This window comes from Sorex fumeus, unplaced genomic scaffold, assembly GCF_029834395.1.
Source record: "Sorex fumeus unplaced genomic scaffold, SorFum_2.1 ptg000047l, whole genome shotgun sequence".
NCBI lineage: Eukaryota > Metazoa > Chordata > Mammalia > Eulipotyphla > Soricidae > Sorex > Sorex fumeus.
The window spans coordinates 11434967-11456769 of record NW_026606104.1 but is presented as its reverse complement, the minus strand read 5'-3'; the positions used below and the strand labels follow the sequence as shown (position 1 = coordinate 11456769).

Genomic DNA, 21803 nt, shown 5'->3' with positions numbered 1-21803 from the left:
GTGCTATTGCTCCAGCCCAAGAAAACAGTATAACAACAAAAATTAATAACTTATAGCTCTGACCATCAGTGAACTCAAAGAAGAGGTTTTATCTAGAGCTGTCCTTGATTTAGTATTAGGGAAGGAAAGGCACAAAAAGCAAGCAAGGCTTATAAAAATAAGAAACAAATGTAGCTTTTCTTTAAGTAGGACTAAAGAGCAAGGACAGATGCGGAGTGATCCAGAGATGGCAGGAGAGAAATGTTTGCTTTGGTCCTCCGTGACCACTTTTACTAATTGCATAAGATAAGGGAAGATAATTTTATTCTCACATTGGCAGGTTCATTCACATTCTCTTTAACTCTTATATCCCAGAGGAAAGGAGCAGTGAGAAAGCAGAGTACAGATGAAAAAAGAAAAAGAAAAAAAAATGTGTCTTTTCTCTGTTTCCTGGAGCCTGGGAAGCTATTCATTTCTCTTGTCATTTAGATAGAGATAGACGTTTCCAAGGAAACCTTGTTTCTCACTGGAGAAAATCAGGATTACTTGGAGGTTCAGCGTGGAGTATGAAGAGTGCCAGAAATAAAGAAATCAAATCAGAAACACTGAGACTAGAAAAAGGTCGGGGTTGGAGGGCTACCAGAGAAAGTGAAGTCCTCCACAATTACCCCCGGTGGGGTGGACTGTGTGGCCACATCTGAGGAACCCAGCAAATGCTTTACAAATAGAACTTGTTAAATAATTAACACATACCAGTGTTAAGATTATACTTTAAAAGTTTACAGTAGTACTGAAGATGCTAAGATAAATAGCAATACTTTTTAGGATAGGTTTTTCCCTTTCTAGCATCTTAAATTTTTTTTTTTTACTTTGGGAAAGGAAAAGCCCAGGAAATGAGAGGGTGCTTGGTCATGATTTCTCTGCTCCACAGAAAACACAGATGACAACTTGTTGGACAGCTGATAGTAAACGGACTTGCCTATTCTTCATGGGGCTCCCTATATTTTCAACAGTTGCCTTTGCTCGGTGATTAATTCCAGCATTGATAGGCCATGACAGCTGCTGGCCTTCCTCAGCCCACTAATACTGATGGGTGCAAGCAGCCTTTCAGATTCTGTTAACCTAAAGGATGAAAGGCATTCGAATAGTGGATTCACCAGTATCTTTTCTTCCCCAGAAACATGATTCCTGTGACAGAGTTCCGGCAGTTCTCAGAACAGCAGCCAGCCTTCCGGGTGCTGAAACCATGGTGGGATGTGTTCACCGATTACCTCTCGGTCGCCATGCTGATGATCGGTGTGTTTGGATGTACTCTGCAGGTAGGTGCCCTGACTTGTCGGAGCAGAGCAAGACTGTTAGAACCTCTTAGAAGAGCTGGCTATGGGATTTTAACCATGTGAATATCAGTTGCTCTTCTCTACTTGGTGTATGGCTATTGTAACCATGGCAGAGAATCCAAAACATGTATTAAAATCAACTTTCCTAATGGATTAACATCATTCTTGGAAGATGTCAAACAGCAATTGACTTTAGAATAATATTTAAGGTCATTTATCTACACAATGGAATACTTATGCAGCTGTTAGGAGAGATAAAGTCATGAAATTTGCTTATAAGTGGATAGACATGGAGAATATCATGCTATGTGAAATGAGCCAGAAAGAAAGGGACCGATATAGAAGGACTGCAATCATTTGTGGAGTATAAAATAACATAACACAAGACTGACACCTAAGGACAGTAGATAAAAGAGTCAGAAAGATTGCTTCATAATTGGAAGCCTGCCTCATGAGCAGGCGGGGAGAGGAGAGTTGGAATAGAGAAGGGACCACTAAGAAAATGATGGTTGGAGGAATTGGTTGGGATGGGAGATGTGTGCCAAAAGTAGATAAAGGACCAAACGTGATAACCTCTTCACTGTTTGAATTGCAAACCATAATGCCCAAACGTAGAGAAAGAGTTTGGGGAATATTGTCTGCCATGGAGGCAGTAGGAGGGTGGGAAAGGTGGGGGTATGCTGGGGATATTGGTGGTGGGAAATGTGTACTGTTGGAGGGATGGGTGTTTGATCATTCTGTGATTGTAACTCTGACATGAAGGCTTGTAACTATATCTCACGGTGAATCAATAAAATTTAAATAAATATATTTAATGTCATTTATAACAAATGAAGTCCCTTATCTTTCAAAGTTGACTTTATAGTTAAACATAGAGTGTGCCTCTGTGGTGCCATTTATATTGTAGAAAGATGTTTTTTAAAGAATATTTTATGAGATATCATTATTTTTCCCCACACATGGTTCAGAACTAAAATTTAACTCTGTCAAAATGTTTTCTGTATGGGCATCATATATTCATATATTGAATCCAAATTTTGTTTTGGGAGTGGGAATGAATTCCTTCTTCTGTGTCCTTTTTTTCCTCACTCTTAAACTAACAGATGTTCCTTAACAAAGATGATTGGCAATGGGGTGGGAGGAGGGAGGAGCACCCAACTGTGCTCAAGGTTTGCTCCTGACTCTGTGCTCAGTGATCACTCCTGGTGATCGAACCAATCTACTACACACAAGGCGAGTGCCAGAAACCATTCTTTGAGGACCTACCTTCTTTTTCAAGGAGAGAGGTCATATTCCTCAGTGCTCAGGATTTATTCTGTCTTTGTGCTCAGGGATCACTCTGGAAGTTCTCAGGGAACCATATATGACTGAATTGCACGTTAAGGAACAGCTGTTAGTTTAAGAGTGAGGAAGAAAGGACACAGAAGAAGGTATTCGTTCCCACTCCCAAAACAAAATTTGAATTCAATATATGAATACACGATGTCCAAAAAGGTTGATTGCACACATGCCAAATGCCCAACATGCTGTGCTGTCTCTCTGACCCAAAGAGGACCTACATTCTTTGAGGCCTATTAACTAGTTTGTTTCTAGAGGAATGTCAGAAAGGGATGTGTTGTCCTGTGATGGAGGTCCCCACAAGGCACAGAGGAGCATAGGAGAGTGAGACTAAGCTTGGGATAGATAAAGAAAAGGTGATGATTGTATTAAAATTTAAGAGAACCAGATGAAATTGAGGAAGAAGGAGCCAGAGGTAGAAGTGACAGGAGTGGAAAGAAAATGCTAACTTTTTTTCTTTTTGGGTCACACCCAGTGATGCTCAGGGCTTATTACTGGCCCTGCACTCAGGAATTACTCCTAGCAGTGCTTGGGGGACCATATGGGGTCCCAGGGATTAAACCCTGGTCAGCTCCTTGCAAGGCAATGCCCTACCTGCTATATTATCACTCTGGCCCCAAACGCTTACACTATTGATGTGAGAATTGCAGCATTGCAAGAAACTGAGTGTTCTCCTTCCCCTTCTGCAGGAGAATCTGACTTTTTTATCTTTATAGTTCAGTTTCCAAGGAGACCCAATAGAATATTGAACTACGTTAGTGGGCAGCATTGCTTATGGTGTAAATGATTTCAAGTTGGCCAACTGTCTCTGGGATGGAAATATGATAAGTGCCTGGTAGGAAGCCATACCACAGGACTCTCTGATTGTGGTGACATTTATATAGGGCTGGAGCGATAGCACAGTGGGTAGGGCGTTTGCCTTACAAGCGGCCAACATGGCTGACCAGAGTTCGATTCCTCCGCCCCTCTCAGAGAGCCAGGCAAGCTACCGAGAGTATTAGATATGCCAGACACAGTAGCAACAAAGTCTCCAATGGAGACGTTACTGGGCCCGCTCGAGCAAATCGACGATCAACGGGAGGGCCTTATATAGGGTCATGTCTCAGGACACATGAGTCATGGTATATATTGAATTATGCAAGGTGTTGGCTTCTTTAGCACATACTAAGACTTCTAAGCAGTGTAGATCCAGAATCTGTCTAGTAAGTCTCTTTATTTTGCACCTGAGATGATATGGAGGAAAAGAGGTTCAGGGACTAGCCCCAGGGCTGCATGAGAACCTCATGGACATTGGGAAAATTTAACCAAAGAGAGAAAACCTTATTCTGTCTTGTGGCAATCTCTCCCTCCAATCCTAAACCAGTGATTTCTAGCACCAGAGAAGGTTTATGACCCTCTTAGACTTAATGAATGTTGAGATGAACTCAGAATACTGAGTTCAAATTCAGATCAGATCTCAGCCTGATTCTCCAGTTTGTGTTTCACACCAATGAGCTTGTTGGCTACTATGAAATATTCTGGAAGCATTAAAACTGCATAGATTGTGTGGCCATTTGGATTTGTGCAATATGATTTTAACTATAAAGCAACCTCAAATTGACTAAAAAGAAAAAGAATAGCTTTTCTGAATTACTGTTTTAAATTACATTTTTAAAGATATTAATTGCCATATGTTTGATGTAAAAAAAGCTTTCAACTTATAGCAAACAATAAATAATTAAATATTAGATACTTGCTGCACTACACTGTCCTCCCGTTGTTCATCGATTTGCTCAAGCGGACCAGTAATGTCTCCATTGTGAGACTTGTTGTTACTGTGTTTGGCATATTGAATACATCACGAGTAAATTGCCAGGCTTTGCCGTGCAGGTGAGATACTCTCGGTACTTGCTGGCTCTCCTAGAGGGCTCCCATAGTGTACAAACACAAACAAACACTGTCCTCCCTTTGTTCATCAGTTTGCTCGAGCAGGCCCAGTAATGTCTCCATTTTGAGATTTGTTGTTACTGTGTTTGGCATATTCAGTACGTCACGGGTAGCTTGTCAGGCTTTGCCATGGGGCCAAGATACTCTCGGTAGCATGCCAGGCTCTACACATTACAAAAAAAAACAGCTACTTCAGGAAATAAAAGAGGACATGAGGAAATGGAAAGATATCCCCTGCTCATGGGTCGGGAGACTTAACATTGTCAAAATGGCAATACTACCAAAAGCATTGTATAAATTCAATGCAATCCCTATAAGGATACCCACGACATTCTTCAAAGAAATGGAGCAAACACTCCTGAAATTTATATGGAACAATAAGCCCCCACAAATAGCTAAAGCAATTCTTGGGAAAAAGAAAATGGGAGGAATCAACCTCCTGAACTTCAAACTGTACTACAAAGCAGTAATAATTAAAACAGCATGGTACTAGAACAAAGGCAGAACTGCAGACCAATGGAACAGGGTTGAATACACTGACATCTCCCCTCAATCATATGACCACCTAATCTTTGATAAAGGTGCAAGAAATGTGAAGTGGAGTAAGGAAAGCCTCTTTAACAAATTGTGCTGGCATCACTGGACGGCTACATGCAAAAAAATGGGCTCAGAACTCTGCCTAACACCATGTACAAAAGTAAGATCAAAATGGATTAAAGACCTCAACATCAAACCATAAGGTACATTGAAGACAAAGTTGGCAAAACCCTCCATGACATTGAAGCTAATGGTATCTTCAAAGATGCCACGCCACTGACTGAGCAAGTGAAAACAGAGATAGATAAATGGGACTATCTTAAACTAAGAAGCTTCTGCACCTCCAAAGAAACAGTGACCAAAATACAAAGACAATCTACAGAATGGGAAAGAATATTCGCCGAATACACATCTGACAAGGGGTTGATATCCAGGATATACAAAATACTGGTTAAACTCCACAAGAAGAAAACATCCAACCCCATCCAAAAATGGGGCAATGAAATGAACAGAAACTTTCTCAAAGAAGAAATCCGAATGGCAAAAAAGCACATGAGAAAATGCTCTACATCATTAATCATCAGGGAGATGCAGATCAAAACCACAATGAGATACCATCTCACACCTCAGAGACTGGCCCACATTCAAAAGAACAAAAGCAACCGATGCTGGCGTGGATGTGGCGAGAAAACGACACTCCTTCACTGTTGGTGGGAATGTCGACTGGTTCAGCCCTTCTGGAAAACAGTATGGACGATTCTCAAAAAATTAGAAATTGAGCTCCCATTTGACCCAGCAATACCACTCCTGGGAATATATCCCAGAGAGGCAAAAATGTATAATCGAAGTGACCTCTGCACTTGTTTGTTCATTGCAGCACTCTTTACAATAGCCAGAAACTGGAAGAAACCTGAATGCCCAAGAACAGATGACTGGTTAAAGAAACTTTGGTACATCTACACAATGGAGTACTTATGTAGCTGTTAGAAAAGATGAAGTCATGAAATTTACATACAAGTGGTACAACATGGAAAGTATCATGTTAAGTGAAATGAGTCAGAAAGAGAGGGATAGACAGAAAGATTGCATTCATCTGGGGGATATAAAGTAACAAAATATGAGATTAATACTCAAAAATAGCTGAGATCAGCACCAGGAGGATTACTTCATAGCTTAGTGGCCAGTCGGGCATTCTAGAGGAAAGGGCAGCTCAGATAGAGAAGGGAACACCAAATAAAGGGTGTTTGGAGGATCCTCCCAGGAGGGGAGATGCATGTCGAAAGTAGACTATGGACTGAACATGTTTGCCACTCAATGCCTCTTTTGCAGACCACAACACCCAAAAGGAGAGAGAACACAGGGGATTGCCCTGCCACAGAGGCAGGGGGGGATGGGGGATGGGGGTGGGAGGGATATTATCCATGGTGGTGGAAAATGGGCACTGGTGGAGGGATGGGTATCTGATCATTGTACAATCAAACCCAAGCACAAAAAATTGTAAATCTACAACTGTACCTCATGGTGTTTCACTAATAAAAAAGGAAAAAATTTTTAAAAAATGGATTAAAAAAAACAGAATATTCTTTAAAAGGGAGAATTAAGATCTTAATTCAGCTGTACTATGGTCTGCACTGCACTGCACTGTCCTCCCGTCGTTCATTGATTTGCTCAAGCGGGCCCAGTAACATCTCCATTGTGAGACTTGTTGTTACTGTGTTTGGCATATCGAATACATCATGAGTAAATTACCAGGCTTTGCCGCGTGGGCGAGATACTCTAAGTAGCTTGCCGGGCTCTCTTCTCTGTAATCCCCTGAAATTAGTTTAATGATTGATATCTTATAAACGTCAATTCGTCGATTGCCTCGAGCAGGCCCCAGTAACGTCTCTTTCATCCTAGCCCTGAGATTATATTCAAGGCTATTTAGGAGAATGAGACCCATCGTTGTTACTGGTATTTGGCATATTTGGTAGGCCACGGGGAGTTTGCCAGACTCTTTGTAAATTCTTTACAAAGAATTCTTTGTAAAGCTCAGATTTCTTTCCCATTTTCAAGGTGATACTGCAATAGTTGGTGACATTCTTATGCCTTGATTTTCTGTTTGTGAAATACAGTTCAGTCATTCCTTCTGATCTTATTTACAAAACAAATTAACTGTCAGAGTTTAAAAACATCCCCACAAAATCCAAAGTCAGCCTAAAAGATCACTGATTGGTGAGGAAATAATAGCTTTTTGATTATTTTATAAATAAATTCTCCCAGTGGCAAATATTGCTTATCAAAATAGTACTGTTTACTCCCTAAATGTTGTATTCAAATAGGTTAAATATGACTACAACTTTGAAAATACAGGGATTTAAAGAAAGTTATTATATGTCAGTGGACTGTTGATGCTTGCTTGTCCTCCTCCTCTTCCTCTTCTTCCTTCTCTTCATCCTTCATTTCTTCCTCCTCCTCCTCACTTTTTCCTGCTTGAAGCTCTGGGCACCAAAATGGGATGCTGAGAATTCAATCAGGTTGGCCACCAAACAAGAAAATGCCTTACCTGCTGTACTATCTCTTTAGTCCTCTTTTCTGCTGCTATATAAAAGGATTAAAGTCAAGACTTCTCTTACTCATCAGACAAGTGTCTATTCATTTTTGAGCACGAAACTATTTTCAAGGCTGCTAATGGAACAAGAGCATGTGTAAAGTGCATTCCTTAGATTCCATCAGTCCACGTAAGAAACAAATACAAGTTCATTGTAAACCAGAAGAGTGAATGCATCCTATTCCTGTACAGTCATGCACCCTCAAGGACCAGTCATATAAACATCTAATTCTGTGCTATAAACAACACTATTCATAAACTCAACACAGTCAATAAAATAGACCAGATCCTGAAAGGTCAACACGTTCCTTCCTGGAAAAATAAGATTGCTTTAGATCTCCATTCAGTAACTCCAGGTTATCTTATTAAAACCAAATCCAAAACAGCCCACAGCAGACTAGCCGTTACCAAATATAGAATAAGCAGTTAGAAACCAGAAACAGGAACTGGAAGATGCAAGCCCCCTGGAGCCCCTGGGGGACCGCTCTGTGACTATAACACAGGAAAGACATTTCCTGCTTTCTGAATCAGAGAAGAAGAATAGACTTAGTGATTTGAAAACACTGGCAAAAATTTCATGCAAACCTAACCTGAACAACAGAGGCAAACTGATAGGCAGAGTCTTACTGGAGAGAAGAGTTTGGGTCATCTAAGTTTCTTAGAGCTAATCTCCACCTTGATTTGGTGTACCTAATGAAGTTCTATTCATATCTGCTTCTCTAATATAGAGTCATTAGTGTTAGCTCCATGACAAATGACCTTAAGGTACAGATGCTTATAGACAGCATGCTGGTAAAAATTAGACTCCAATGAAGTTCATATTGTACTGGGATGTATATGTGTATGTGTGTGTGTAGAGAGAGAGATAGGATAGCAGGTAGGATTAGGAATTAAACCCAGGGTCTCACACATGCAGGGCAAGTGTTCTACCACTGAGCCATATCCCCAGCACCCGGTGGGAGTTCGTTTTAATCATGTTCCCATTCAGTATCTTGCTTTTTTCTCTCTGTCCTTCCTCCATTTTCTCTCACTCACTCTCTGAATTTCTCTTCTTTTTCTTTGACCAAATCTAAGTTCAGAAAGTTTTTATATAGGCCTATTGTCTGAAGTGAAATTTAACACCATCTCCTTCCTCCCAACAGTGAAATTCAAAATACCATTGAAAAAGCAGACACCACTTGGTTAATCTATAGCAGATTACTTAAAATAAAGACTTCATCTAAGATAGGTTTTATAAATTTTCCATGTACTTTTTCATGATATCGCCATTCATTTGGGAGCTTTGGGAAATGTAAAAGAAATTTCATGTGATGATAAAATAAATTTTGTTATTTTGTTGCTTTTTATATATTTTTTAATTTTTTTTATTATATTTATTTATTTTTTAATAGTGAGGCACCATGAGGTACAGTTGTAGACTTACACATTTTTGTGCTTGGGTTTCGATTATACAATGATCAAACACCCATCCCTCCACCAATGCGCATTTCCCACCACCACGGATCTCAGCATCCCCTCCCCCCCCAGCCCCCATCCCACCCTGCCTCTGTGGCAGGGCATTTCCCTCTCTCTCCTTTTGAGTGCCATGGTCTGCAAAAGAGGCATTGAGTGGCAATCATGCTGTCCGACAGTCTACCCTCAGCATGCTCTCCCATCGTGGGCGGATCCTCCCAACACCCTTTATTTGGTGTTCCCTTCTCTTTCTGAGCTCCCCCTTCCCCTAACATGTGTGGTTGTCCTCCGGGTCATTGAGTAAAATTCCTGGTACTAATCTCTGCCATACTTGGGTGTTAGTTTCCTATTTTGTTACTTTATGTTCTCCAGATGAATGCAATCTTTCTATGTCTATCCCTTTCTTTCTGAGTCATTTCGCTTAACATGATACTTTCCATGTAGTACCACTTGTATGTAAACTTCATGACTTCGTCTTTTCTAACAGCTACATAGTACTCCATTGTGTAAATGAGCCAGAGTTTCTATTGCGGCACACTTTACAATAGCCAGAATCTGGAAAAAACCTGAGTGCCCGAGAACAGATGACTGGTTGAAGAAACTCTGGCTTTTTATATTTTTAATATTTCTCCTTTTATTATTTATTTTTAAATTTTATTTTAGGTCATGCTATTTGCATTACTGATAATGGCAAGGGTCATGCCTAAAAAGCCCCCGCCAGATTGTCAACTTCCCTCCATTTCCCCAATGTCTGCCCCACAAGGGGACCATCAGGGTGACCAGTAGAGAGGAGAGACTGAAAATCTCTGCCTGTGGTCTAGGTGGATCAAAGGATCAAAGGATCAGGAGAACAGATAGCAGATACTTAGAGTTACTACATAGAGGAGAGAGAGAAAGAAGGAAAGTGCCTGCCATAGAGACAGGCTGGGAGGAGGGTAGCGGGAGGGAAACAGGGGACATTGGTGGTGGGAAATGTACACTGGTGGAGGTATGGGTGTTGGAACACTATATGAGTGAAATCCTACCATGAACAGCTTTATAACTATAAGTCTCATGGTGATTCAATTTAAAAAATATTAAAAAGAAAAGAAAATTTATTCCTTGTGTCATGGACTATTGGAGAGAATCAACTGGAGTAGATATATGGAGTAATGTTTAGTCTTATTACAGTCTCTCAAAATACTCTAAAATGGTAATAGTGTCTATGCATTTTCAAAAGACATCAGCCCCTTCTAAGGCCATTAGATACTCACTGTTTTGGGCATATAGAAAAAGCACCTTATTTACTGTCCTCACTCAAGTCACTGAACATGAATCCCCAGAACCAAAAACAGTAGCAGGGCTCACCAGAACTCAGGTGTTCATTTGAAAGTTTCTAAAAAAGGAAGGCAATTAGTTTTTTTTTAATATGATAGCATTTCTTATTTCTAAGAATAAAGAAATTAAGATTTTAAAGTTACATAGTGATATCACATCATGCAACTGCAAGTTCAAATCTTTAGCTTTTTTGAGAAGCACACTTGTGCTGACTATAACACTGGGCTCTTTTGTTGTTTTGTTTTTGTTTGGGGGCATCACCCAGCTGTGCCCAGGGCTTTATGGCTCTGTGCTAAGGGATCATTTCTGGCAAGCTTGGGGGACCACATGGGGTACCAGGGATCAAACCCACATCAATCACTTGAAAAGCAAGCGTCTGACCCACCTCATTTATTTACTAGAAATACAAATCTTGGGTTGGCCTTTAAAATTTCATATTGCTTAATTACATTTTTACAAGTTCAATCTTTCCTCAAAACATCAGACAGAAAATATGAACTCTTCCATGTAATTTTAGGCTAAGCACATAGTTTCTCTGAACCTCAGTGTTAAGAGAAGAGCATTCGCTTTGTTTCCATTTAGATTTATGGTGGGGGGAAGTGGAGGGAAGGATGATAAAAATAGAAATGCATTATTTTTAGTTTATTTTTAACTATAGATTTCAAATGCCTTTCTTTCTTTGAGACCTTCCTATGTAGTCAGACATTTAATCAGTTGGGTACTGGCCAAACAGATTTAGAGCTAAGATAAGGACAAAGTGCTCCATTCTTCCAACCCATATGTACCGGCTTCTGTGTTGGAAAACCCAGCAGGACCTAGCCACACAGAGAACAAGACCAAAACAAAGAACATTTCAGGATTGCTAACCTCTGGCCCCAAACCCATCTCTCTGGAGGTTTGCTAGGTAAGCGCCGTCCTGTGTGCTGAGCTGGGCTGAAGCCACTGGGATTGGTAGGGCCAGTCATCTGCAGACCAAGGTGACCACCACTGCCACACCCCCGGGCAGTGGACGGCAGACAGCACAAGAACCCCCTCAGCCTCTTTACGTACCCCTCGGTCTCTGCCTATTCAGTGAAAGGAAAACCTGGAAAGGAGCAGACAAGAAAAGGAAGCAAGCTGGGAGCTGATCTTTGGTTCTCCCTAAGGCGAAAAAGAAAGCTGTCAGAACATGATTGCGGCTCAGTGTCTCTTTTGCAAACCACAGCACTCAAAAGGAGAGAGATAACAAAAGGGAATGCCCTACCACAGTGGTAGGGTGGTATGGGGGGGAGGGGGGTGAGAGGGATACTGGAACTGGTGGTGGTGGAGAATGGGCACTGGTGGAAGGATGGGTACTCAATCATTGTATAACTGAAGCCCAAGCATGAAGATTTGTAAGTCTACAACTGTACCTCATGGTGTTTCACTAATAAAAATTTTAAAGAAAGAAAGAAAGAAAGAAAGAAAGAAAGAAAGAAAGGAAAAGAAAAAAGAAAAGAAAAGAAAAGAAAAGAAAAGAAAAGAAAAGAAAAGAAAAGAAAAGAAAAGAAAAAGAAAGCTGTCAGAGCTGTGCTCCTCAGGTCAGCCATTCTGGAGTAGGACCAGCATACCACATCCACTCTCCATGAGGACCCCCCAGACAAATGCTAAAGAATCCGAAAGGACCAAGTTCAATGAAGAAAGCCCCTCCACAAGCCCCTTTCTGCGGAGCACCAAGCTCTAATACCTTTCCTCTGGTTACTGTCTCTGCTAACCCACTTTTTTTTCTAAGATAAGTACCAACAAAGAAGAAATCTGAGCACTCTCCCAGAGATTAGCCATGTAGATGAATCAGAAACATGAAAAAAACTGATAACTGAAATTTACCCAATATGGTCAACTGTCTGTCTGCCGGGACTGTGTCAAACCTCTTTTGTCCAGATTAATGCTTTTGCTGGACTTAACTTCCAATAAAGCATGATGTGCGGCGGGGGGAGGGGGGGGGGGGAGGGGAGGAGGGAAACTCTCTTCTCAGGCATCACAGTTAAATAACTGATACTTCCCTTACTTGCAAGCCCACTATACTGTCATAGCTTTTCTCTCATGAAATTTTTATTTTGGGCCCTCAGGGTGGCTCAGTGCCTATAATGTGCTGGCTTTGAGTAGGAGCCCAGAAGCTTGATTTCTTTTTATTTTTTCCTATTTAAATTATTTTATTTATATTATTGATTTAATTTACTCATAGAGATTTATATAGTTTTTTACAGTAGGTTTTCAGGCTTACAATGTTCCCATCTCCAATCCTATTACTCCATGAACCCATCCCTCCATTAGGTTCCCTCCCACCTCCAGTCTGAATTATTGATAGATATATTTTAATGTTTAATTATTGTAGTTTAGGTCCCTTGCTTTTGTTGTTGTTGTTGAATCACTGTGAGATAGTTACAAAGCTTTTCATGTTTGAGTTTCAGTCATACAATTTACAAACACCCATCCCTCCACCAGCGCACATTCTCCACCACCAGTGATCCCCAGTATGCCCTCCCTTCCCCCTTCCACCCCACTTCTCTAGCAGACAATTTCCTCCATACTCTCTCTCTACTTTTGGCCATTATGATTTGCAATACAGATACTGCAAGGCTATCACATTTGGTCCTTTTTCTACTTTCAGCACACATCTCCCATCCCGAACGATTCCTTCAACCATCATTGACTTCGTGATTCCCTCTTTATTCCAGCTGCCTTCTCCACCAGCTCATGAGACAGGCTTCCAACTATGGGGCAATATTCCTGTCCCTGTCTCTACTGTCCTTGGGTGTCAGTCTCATATTATGTTATTTTATAGCTTACAAATGAGTGCAGTCATTCTATGTCAGTCCCTCTCTTTTTTTATCCCCCATACTTATGTTTATTAAAAACTAACATAAACACACAAAACCTGTACAAAAAAATATCCCAAATCACATATCACTTTGGATCAATAATTTTGAGAGACATTATAACCTAGGACCCCCTCTTCCTCTGCCCCAGCAATGCCCTCTTCCTCTTCCTCGTCCACGACCTCTTCCTGCAACAGCTTCCTTCTTCTTAGATTTCACCTTGGGTTCAACATCCACAAGTAGTGTATCCAGAGGTAAGCTGTCTGGCAGAATAAAGTATCGAATGTTATTTCCTTGAATACTCAGTGTTTCTAAGCTGTACAGGGTCATTTTCACAGCCTTAAGATGCATATTCATGCTGATATCTACACCTGTAATTGTTCCATGAACCTAAGTTCCATTCTTTAACTCAATGGTTACAGTCTCATGACTCAACTTCATCAAAAATCTCACAAACTTCATGGTAGCAGCGCCATGGCCCTTTCAGTCCTCTAGCGCTCCAAAGCCAGCAAGCGGGGACCAGCGTGCAGGAAGGATGAATGGATGGAAACCAGTCCTTCTCTTTCTGACTCATTTCACTTAGCATAATATTCTCCATGTCCATCCACTTAGAAGCAAATTTCATTGCGTCATCTTTCCTAACAGCTGCATAGTATTCCATTGTGTAGATGTACCAAAGTTTAGAAGCTTGATTTCTAATGCCACCCATCTGCACAGAGTTAGTCCTAAAGATTCAGCTCTATGGTCTGGGAACCCTAGCCCCCCCCCCCCCCCAGCCACAGAATATGTGGCCACCAGGACACAGCCTGGTACATGTGAGCACTGCAGTGGAAGTGTGCCATTCCTAGCAAGTGCCACAGCTAGAATATTTGCAAGTCCTACAGCCAGTAATGTGACCCACAAGCAGCATGTGTGTAAGCACAACAGTTCTCATTAAGCACAACATTCAGAATGTACTTGAGCTCCAGTAAATGAGTGGGGCCCCTGGTCATCTCAGTAGCAGCATAGAAGGAAAGGAAGAGGAGGAAGTTGCTCATGTGTACATAGTCCTTCCCATAGATTGTACCATAGCCTAGTAATTACCATCATTCATTTTCCAAGTACTTGGGCAGATTATTACAATATATTTTATTATTACAGTATATTTTAATTATTTATTTTTGTTTGTGTGTGCTGGAGCAATAGCACAGCAGGTAGGGAGTTTACCTTAAACGTGGCCAAACCAGGTTCTCTTGCTCTGCCCCTCTCGGAGAGCCCAGCAAGCTACCGAGAGTATCTTGCCAGCACAGCAAAGCCTAGCAAGCTACCCGTGACATATCCGATATGCCAAAAACAGTAACAATAAGTCTCATAATGGAGACGTTACTGGTGCCCATTCAAGCAAATCAGTGAACAACAGGTGGACAGTGCTACAGTGCAGTGCTATTTTTGTTTTGGTGCAACACCCTGGCGCTGCTCAAGGCTTTCTCCTGGCTCTGCACTCAGATGGGCGGAATGGGGGGAGTCAGCATGGGAGGCAGTGCTCAAGAGAAAACCTTGAACCTGTGAGGTACCAGGGATCTAACCTGGGTTGGCCCTGTTCAACTTCTCAGTGCCATGCATGCTGTACTATCTCTCCAGACCTCATGAAAGCATATTTTAAAAAGAAATCAGTTTTAAATCAGATGGGTTTCTTGGGGTGGGGAGGGGGCAGTAGGGGATAGCCTTTACCGGTGCTCAGAGCTTATTTCTGGCTCTGTGCTCAGGGATCACTCCTAGCAGGGCTCAGGAGACCATATGGGGTAACACAGATTGAATTTAGATCAGCACATGGAAAAGAATCATTTTTTTTAATTATTTGAAAAAAATTTGAGAGAGAAAGTAGAAAAGTGTCTGCCATAGAGGAAAACTGCAGGGTGGGGGGACAGGGATGGTGGGAAGAAAACAGGGTACAATGATGGTGGAAAATGTACACTGGTGAAGGGAAGGGTGTTCGAACATTGTATGACTCAAAACCCGATCACCAACAATCACAAACAACAAACTATCTCACTGTGACTCAATAAATGAATAAATATATAAATTAAAATATATAATTGTTTTAGTATAGGGGCCAGAGAAAAAGAAACTACAGGGATTAGGGTGAGTGTCTTGCATGTGCCTGGCCTTGGTTTGAACCATGATCCTGGAGTGTCACCATGTGTAGGTTTTGAGTCCCCTGAACACCACTGGGGTCGCCTTAGTCCTCACCAGCAGTGCAAGACCCAAGCGCCACCTCTAGATTGATCCATTGAGCCCCATTGGCTGAGAACTGCCAATACCACTTGAGAAGCTCCCCCTCAAAAAAATTTTAAGATGAAAAAAGATTTTAATACTTTACACGGTTTTTTTGTTTGGATAAGTTCAGCATTTCAGATTCTTTATCTTTGTGCAGTTTGTACATTGTGTGTTGCTAGTCCAGATGATTTATGTTACTCTGGTCTCTTCCTGTTTCTTTGCTCTTACTCCGCTCAGAGTTATCCATAAACTGAGGGTATCTAGAGATAAGTGTGGTTCAGGGCTAAGACTTCACTGAGGATTGCTTCCAAAGGAGTGTTCCTATTATTATTATAAGTATATATATATATATATTTAGAACTTTTGGAATGACTAAAATTGACTAAAATAAGTAAGTTGACTAAACATGACTAAAGTTGCCTCTGCTATGAATGATAAACTCTATGTTTCTAATGTATATCCATAGTTTTTATGTATACAGTGAATTTTCTCATTTTCTTTTAACTTTGAAATATGCTTCCCTCTTCTACTTTTAAAATCATATGAGTCAATTCACTAATCAACTTACTTGGTTGGTGGAAAATGTCCTGAAACAAAATAGAGTGTCTTGAATCACACCCATGCTTTCATTTTCTTGAAAAGTAGTTTTTCTTTTCTTTAGCTGTGTGTGTGTGTGGGGGGGGGGGGGGGCTGTGGGGCACGGGGCACACCTGGCAGTGCTAAGGACTTACTCCTGGCGCTGCGCTAAGGAATCACTCCTTGTGGACTCAGGGGATCACGTAGGATGTCAGGGATTGAACCCAGGTTGGCCACAGGCTAGGCAAGCAACCTACCCCCTGAGAAGTATTTTTCTATTTCTTTCCTTGACTGAAGCTGCTTTCCTGCAAACATGGAAAAACTTGTGTACATACAACTGAGATACAGGAAATGAGAGCCATCATTGTTGGCTGCCCATTCTCAGACTAAAAGAGGATTTGAAAAATTAACATTGATGGGCTGGAGATAGAGTTCGGGGGTTAAGGCGCTTGCGTCACAGCAGCCAACCTTGATGCAATTGCCACAGTCCCCTGAGCACTGCAGGGAGCAAATTTCAAGCACAGAGCCTGTTGTATCCCCCAAGAACTACCAGGAATAACTCCCTAAAAAGGTCAATTTACATTACTAATACTCATGATTATCCTTGTCCCTGGAAAAGTTAGTGCATCTATAGTTACAATATTATTATGAGCAGTGAATTGCCTTTGTTAAGTGAAATATCAGAATATAGGTATGATGCTAATGTAGCTGTGATTATTTCTCATTTGGGAGTAAATGGGTAATGCCTTCCCAGGCTCACACTCTCTTTGTGTTCCTCAAATGAGTCAGCTGTTACCTCTGACTTTAGGAATCACTAGATTGACATCCCTTGGAACCTCGGAGGATGTATGAAATTAATTGTTTTATCTCAGATGAAGGTTACCAGCAGCCAGATATTTCCAGATGTTCACTGACACCTGGTTATCTAAGTGTGTGAACTTGTGTCATTGTTTTGGCTTGTCTTCCTTTGGAGAGGTAAGGAGCACAGCTTATCTTTTCAGGTTATAGGTTTTGTCTGTCTCCTTAGTGCCAGGCAGTCACTGAGACTTAAGAGTCTACCTTTAAGGGACTTACTGGTCTCCTAGATAAACAGTACATGCAAAGAGGCAATCACTATCCATTTTCTTAGGTGCCAAGACTGAGGAGGAATAAGAACTTAAAGATAGCCCACTATAAGTATTTGTTGTTTGTTCTGTGTGATAATAAAAGGAAATTATGTTTTCATTCCTCTTTCGTGTTGCTTGGATGGGGCCCACACCCTGCAGTGCACAGGGTCTATGTGGGGTTTCTGCCTGTGGTGCATGTACTCTAGACAGAACATCTCCCAAACCAGCTTTAGGTTTAGTCCTAATACAAAGTACTGGCATGTAATGTTCTTCAAGCACAGAAATTTCTGCAGTTACTGATATGTATAGGTGAAAACTGTAGGTAAGTATACTGGTACTCTTCAAACTGAGAAAGTTCTAAATTCAAAACTGACTATTTCTTTATTTTGTTGTATTCCATGGCAGGCAGCGATGTGTCTATTACCCAGCTGTGCCTGGTCTGTGCTCAGAAGTGACCTCCCAGAGAGGTTCAGGTGTCCATATGGGACGTCAAGGATCAAATCTTGGTTGAATGCATTCAAGGAAAGTAGCTTAATTCCTGCATTATTTTTCTGGCTCCATAGAACCCAAATTTTATTCAGCTTTTCTCCCCAGTACTTGTGATTCTCCCCACTGTCCCCCCCCCTCAGGACATCAATTCTTTGTCTCAGGGGTTCTAAGATATGATTTTTTCCTTTTCTTATTTCTATTGCTGGTGAGAAGTGAACACCCATAAAAACAGATTTTTACCTAGTTTTTTACTTTATAAATAAACTGCTTAAAATTTGATTTTGATGGTTACTTTCTCTTTTTACTGATAAATGTCCTCCTTGCACCATGTGCTATTTTCTATCGTGTAAGTTTTAAACATCATCAGAAAACAAAAGATGTTTCCAGGACAGGAAATGATGCCACACCCTTGCAGGGAGGCTTTGCCATTACCCCTGAAAACAAGGTCCTGATGTCTGATGGTAAGAGCACTGTGTGTGTGTATGTTTGTGTGTGTGTGTGCGCGCGCATGTGTGTGTATGTGGTGAGGGGGTGCAGTGATACATGTGCTCTGAGTGTATACATGTATATATAATGAGAGCCATGAGTTGTGGTGTGTGTGTGTGTAAAGGTAAAGGTAAAGGCCCTCCCGTTGATCATCGATTTGCTCGAGCAGGGCCAGTAACGTCTCCATTGGAGACTTTGTTGTTACTGTGTTTGGCATATCCAATACTCTTGGTAGCTTGCCGGGCTCTCCAAGAGGGGCGGAGGAATCGAACTCGGGTCGGCCATGTTGGCCGCTTGTAAGGCGAACGCCCTACCCGCTGTGCTATCGCTCCAGACCCGTGTGTGTGTGTAAGAGGGAATATATATGTGTGCCTGTATGTGATGAGGCTGTGCTCTGTGTGTGTGTGTTTGTGTGTGTGTGTGTGTGTGTGTGTGTGTGGTGAAGGGGTGAGGTGATACATGTGCTCTGTGTGTGTACATGTATATGTAATGAGAGCTGTGAGTTGTTTTGTGTGTGTGTCAGGGGATATATATATGTGTGTGTGTGTGCATGTGTATGATGAGGCCTGTGTCTCTGTGTGTCTGTGTATGTTGAGAACTGTGAGCTGTGGTGTATGTTGAGAACTGTGAGTTGTGCTGTATGTGTGTGTTGAGAGCACTATGAGAGAGATGGAATGTGAGTGTGTGTGAGTGTGTGTATGTTTGTGTGGCACAGTGTTGAGGTCCTCATGGTTATTATTCTGTGCTCCAGTGGGAGTCATCCCCAGATACTCTTGCTATTGGACTCAAAGAGAACCATGACTTGTGATAAGATATTTGGTGAGAATAAGAATTTGGTGAGATGTATTCCATCCCTTAAAAAAAAAAATCCCCTATTCAATTCCTTTTCTTTCTTATGAAACGATTGTAAGGGTAGCAGTGCTCAGGAAGTGAGGTGGGGACAGCAGCAGATTCTCAACCCACAGGCTGCGGGTCAAGGCAAGGCTCAAGGGATTCCTGTCCTTGGCTGCATCCCACCATGCTCTTGGGACACGGCAGTGCTGGGACTCAAACAACTCCACTATCTCCCTTCCTCAAAATTTTTTGATATTTGAGGTATTTTAAGACTTTAGAATAGAAACAAAACCTTCCCTTTTTGGATTTAAATCTCATTAATTTCCATAAAACTCCTTTCGCCTGAGGCTAGAAGCTCTTAGTTTTCTAGAATCTTGTTTCCAGGAGAACTCGTGTATTAACTGAGAACTTAGGAACATGACGGCTAATTCCCTTCCTTGGTATCTCCCTCCCAGCTCCCAGGAAAAATGGAGCTCCCAGAGGAAGAAGTGAACATTTCTTCAGTCATTTCCCCTGCTCTTGCCCAGTGCACCCTTTTTCCACTCCTGTTTCTGGAATCCATTAAGTTCTGATATTACCCTCCTCAATAGCCTTGGGCCAGATCTAGTGCAGCGGGAGGACACTTGCCTTGCACACAGCTGACCTAGATTCAGACCCTAGCACCACATATGGTCCCCCACGCACAGCCAGGAGTGATCTCTGAGAACGGAGCCAGGAGTAAGGTCATTTTGGTATGTCATTTAGCATCATTAGACAGTGATATTAAAAAACAAACATAAAACCTATCCAAGTCCCAGAGCTGTAAGCCTAAATGAAGTTACTTCTGCTCCATAGAACTTTGTCCTTTTTGGTTCAGAGCTGAGTTCTCACTGTTTTTTCTGCAACACTCGACTTACAGTTTTCTCCTCAACCCATCCTCTCCCCTTCATCTTCTGTATCCTGGGAACACAGTAGATAGTCTTGTCCTCTTGGCAGAAAACACATCCTTCAATATTTGAGGGCAGTTATTCTGTTCTACCTGGTCAAATGTAGAAATTTTAATGTAAGCCCTAGCAGCTAGCTTCAAGGTTGAGCACATGCCTGACCTCTTGTTGGCATCTTGTCTTTTTACATGTGGCTTATTCTCTCCAATAACATAGTAAGTACCTTTAGAACAGTAAACATGAGTTGCATCTCTTTGGTTTACCTGTAGTTCATAGTATAGTACAGATATTTGATAAAATAGTTGATAAAATAGTGTGTCCATAATACTTTCTGAAAGAGCCATGGAGGAAAGTCTTTTGGTTCTCTTTCTTGCTGGGCTTTGTGAAGGCAGCAGTAGTAATGTATTTTGTTCTATTATATTATGGAAGATCTGGATGCTTTGCTTTAAAGGACTTTTTGGAAGCAGCTGTAAAAATCACCTTTATATTGATCTACCTGCTTTTTAATGACTCCAGACTGTTTGTATCAGACTTTCCCTAGCCAAGTTTATGTACTGACTTTGTAATGAATGAGCTACAATCTAAAGTAAACACCTGGAGCACAAGTGAACAGATCAGGAATGGCACCGCCTGTTTATCATTTGCAAGTGCCCTGTTTCCTTCAGTGACAATCGAGTCATAATTGTAATTTAAAGCACAGACTGGGAAAGGAACTTTTGGATTCAGATTCATAGAAAATGAGCAGTGGACATTATTATTGGGGAGATAGGAAAATAAATATTCTTGTCTACTGTTCATAGGAGTAAATCAGTCTTGTCTGGTAGGGAAGGAATTCCACACCTGGGGTTTCCCTTGTTTGGCGCTACCCAAGCAACACTGATTCTTTATAACGTTCAAGTGATGGCTAATTTCCTCACTAGAACACACACTCTTTTAAAAAGGCAGTAAAGCAAATGCTGCATTTTGAAACACTCACTACACTGTATAAGTCTTTGCTAAAAAGAGATGAGGACTGTGGAGAGGCATGCATGGACTTAAGCATGGGATAAGCATTTTGGGGGCTCACAAACACGAACGAAGGGCAAAAGAAGGATTGAAGCAACAGATGGGCTTGCAGCCAGCAGCTCACAGTCCAAGCCAGGAACTCAGCCACTGCCAGTAAAGGAACTAAAAATGCCACAAGAAAGATAAGAGACTGGAGCTGGGTTACTGTTTGAAGCCAAAGGCCCCTATTCCCCCAGAGGAAACTGAGAATAATGGCCATGAGCTGGAGCTGGTTTCCCAGAGGAAACTGCATCTGGGGTGCCTCCTGGCTGGGGACTGGCTTAGTGCCTGCTCTCCTCCTGGCTGCCTCCATGAGGCCTGACATCCCTCAGAGATGGAACCTCAGAGACCACTGTGATAAAAACAAATGGGAGACTGGGGGCTGGAAACACAAAGAGCCTGCAGAAGATGGTGACAACAATCTCCTCCTCAGAACAAGCTATGACCAGCATTCATGAAGGGCAGGGCTCTGTGCTTAGAAAGACTGGTCATAGCATTTTCAGTTGAAGCATAGATTTTCTTGAGAGGAAATTGTTTTTGAAACAAATTTAAATATATTGACAGTGAAGCCATAACATAAGGTAGTAGGTACAGACAACAGGAGTAAATGGATAGTGATTCTCCTTCCCCAAAAAGTGGGAAGCAAAGGTTCATATCTGAAATTTCAAAAGTCACTAAATTTAAAAATATCAGCAGGTGAATAATTAGACTATACTCACTCACAGAAAGCAGTGACATAAGAATTCTGAATTGATCCAGAACTCAATGCAGACAAG

At 41.5% G+C, this 21803-nt stretch overlaps 1 protein-coding gene and 1 pseudogene across 1 annotated transcript in view; one reads left to right on the top strand and one right to left on the bottom strand.

The window, feature by feature from the left end:
- LRRC8C (leucine rich repeat containing 8 VRAC subunit C) overlaps positions 1-21803 on the top strand; it is a 97659-nt gene that overhangs the window by 55856 nt on the left and 20000 nt on the right. The window contains exon 2 of the mRNA XM_056123123.1: positions 1157-1298. Within this exon, the coding sequence (XP_055979098.1) occupies positions 1161-1298 (138 nt within the window). The 5' untranslated portion in view covers positions 1157-1160. The remainder of the gene's footprint in view (positions 1-1156; positions 1299-21803) is intronic.
- On the bottom strand, positions 13387-13848 carry LOC130031688 (small nuclear ribonucleoprotein Sm D1-like; annotated as a pseudogene).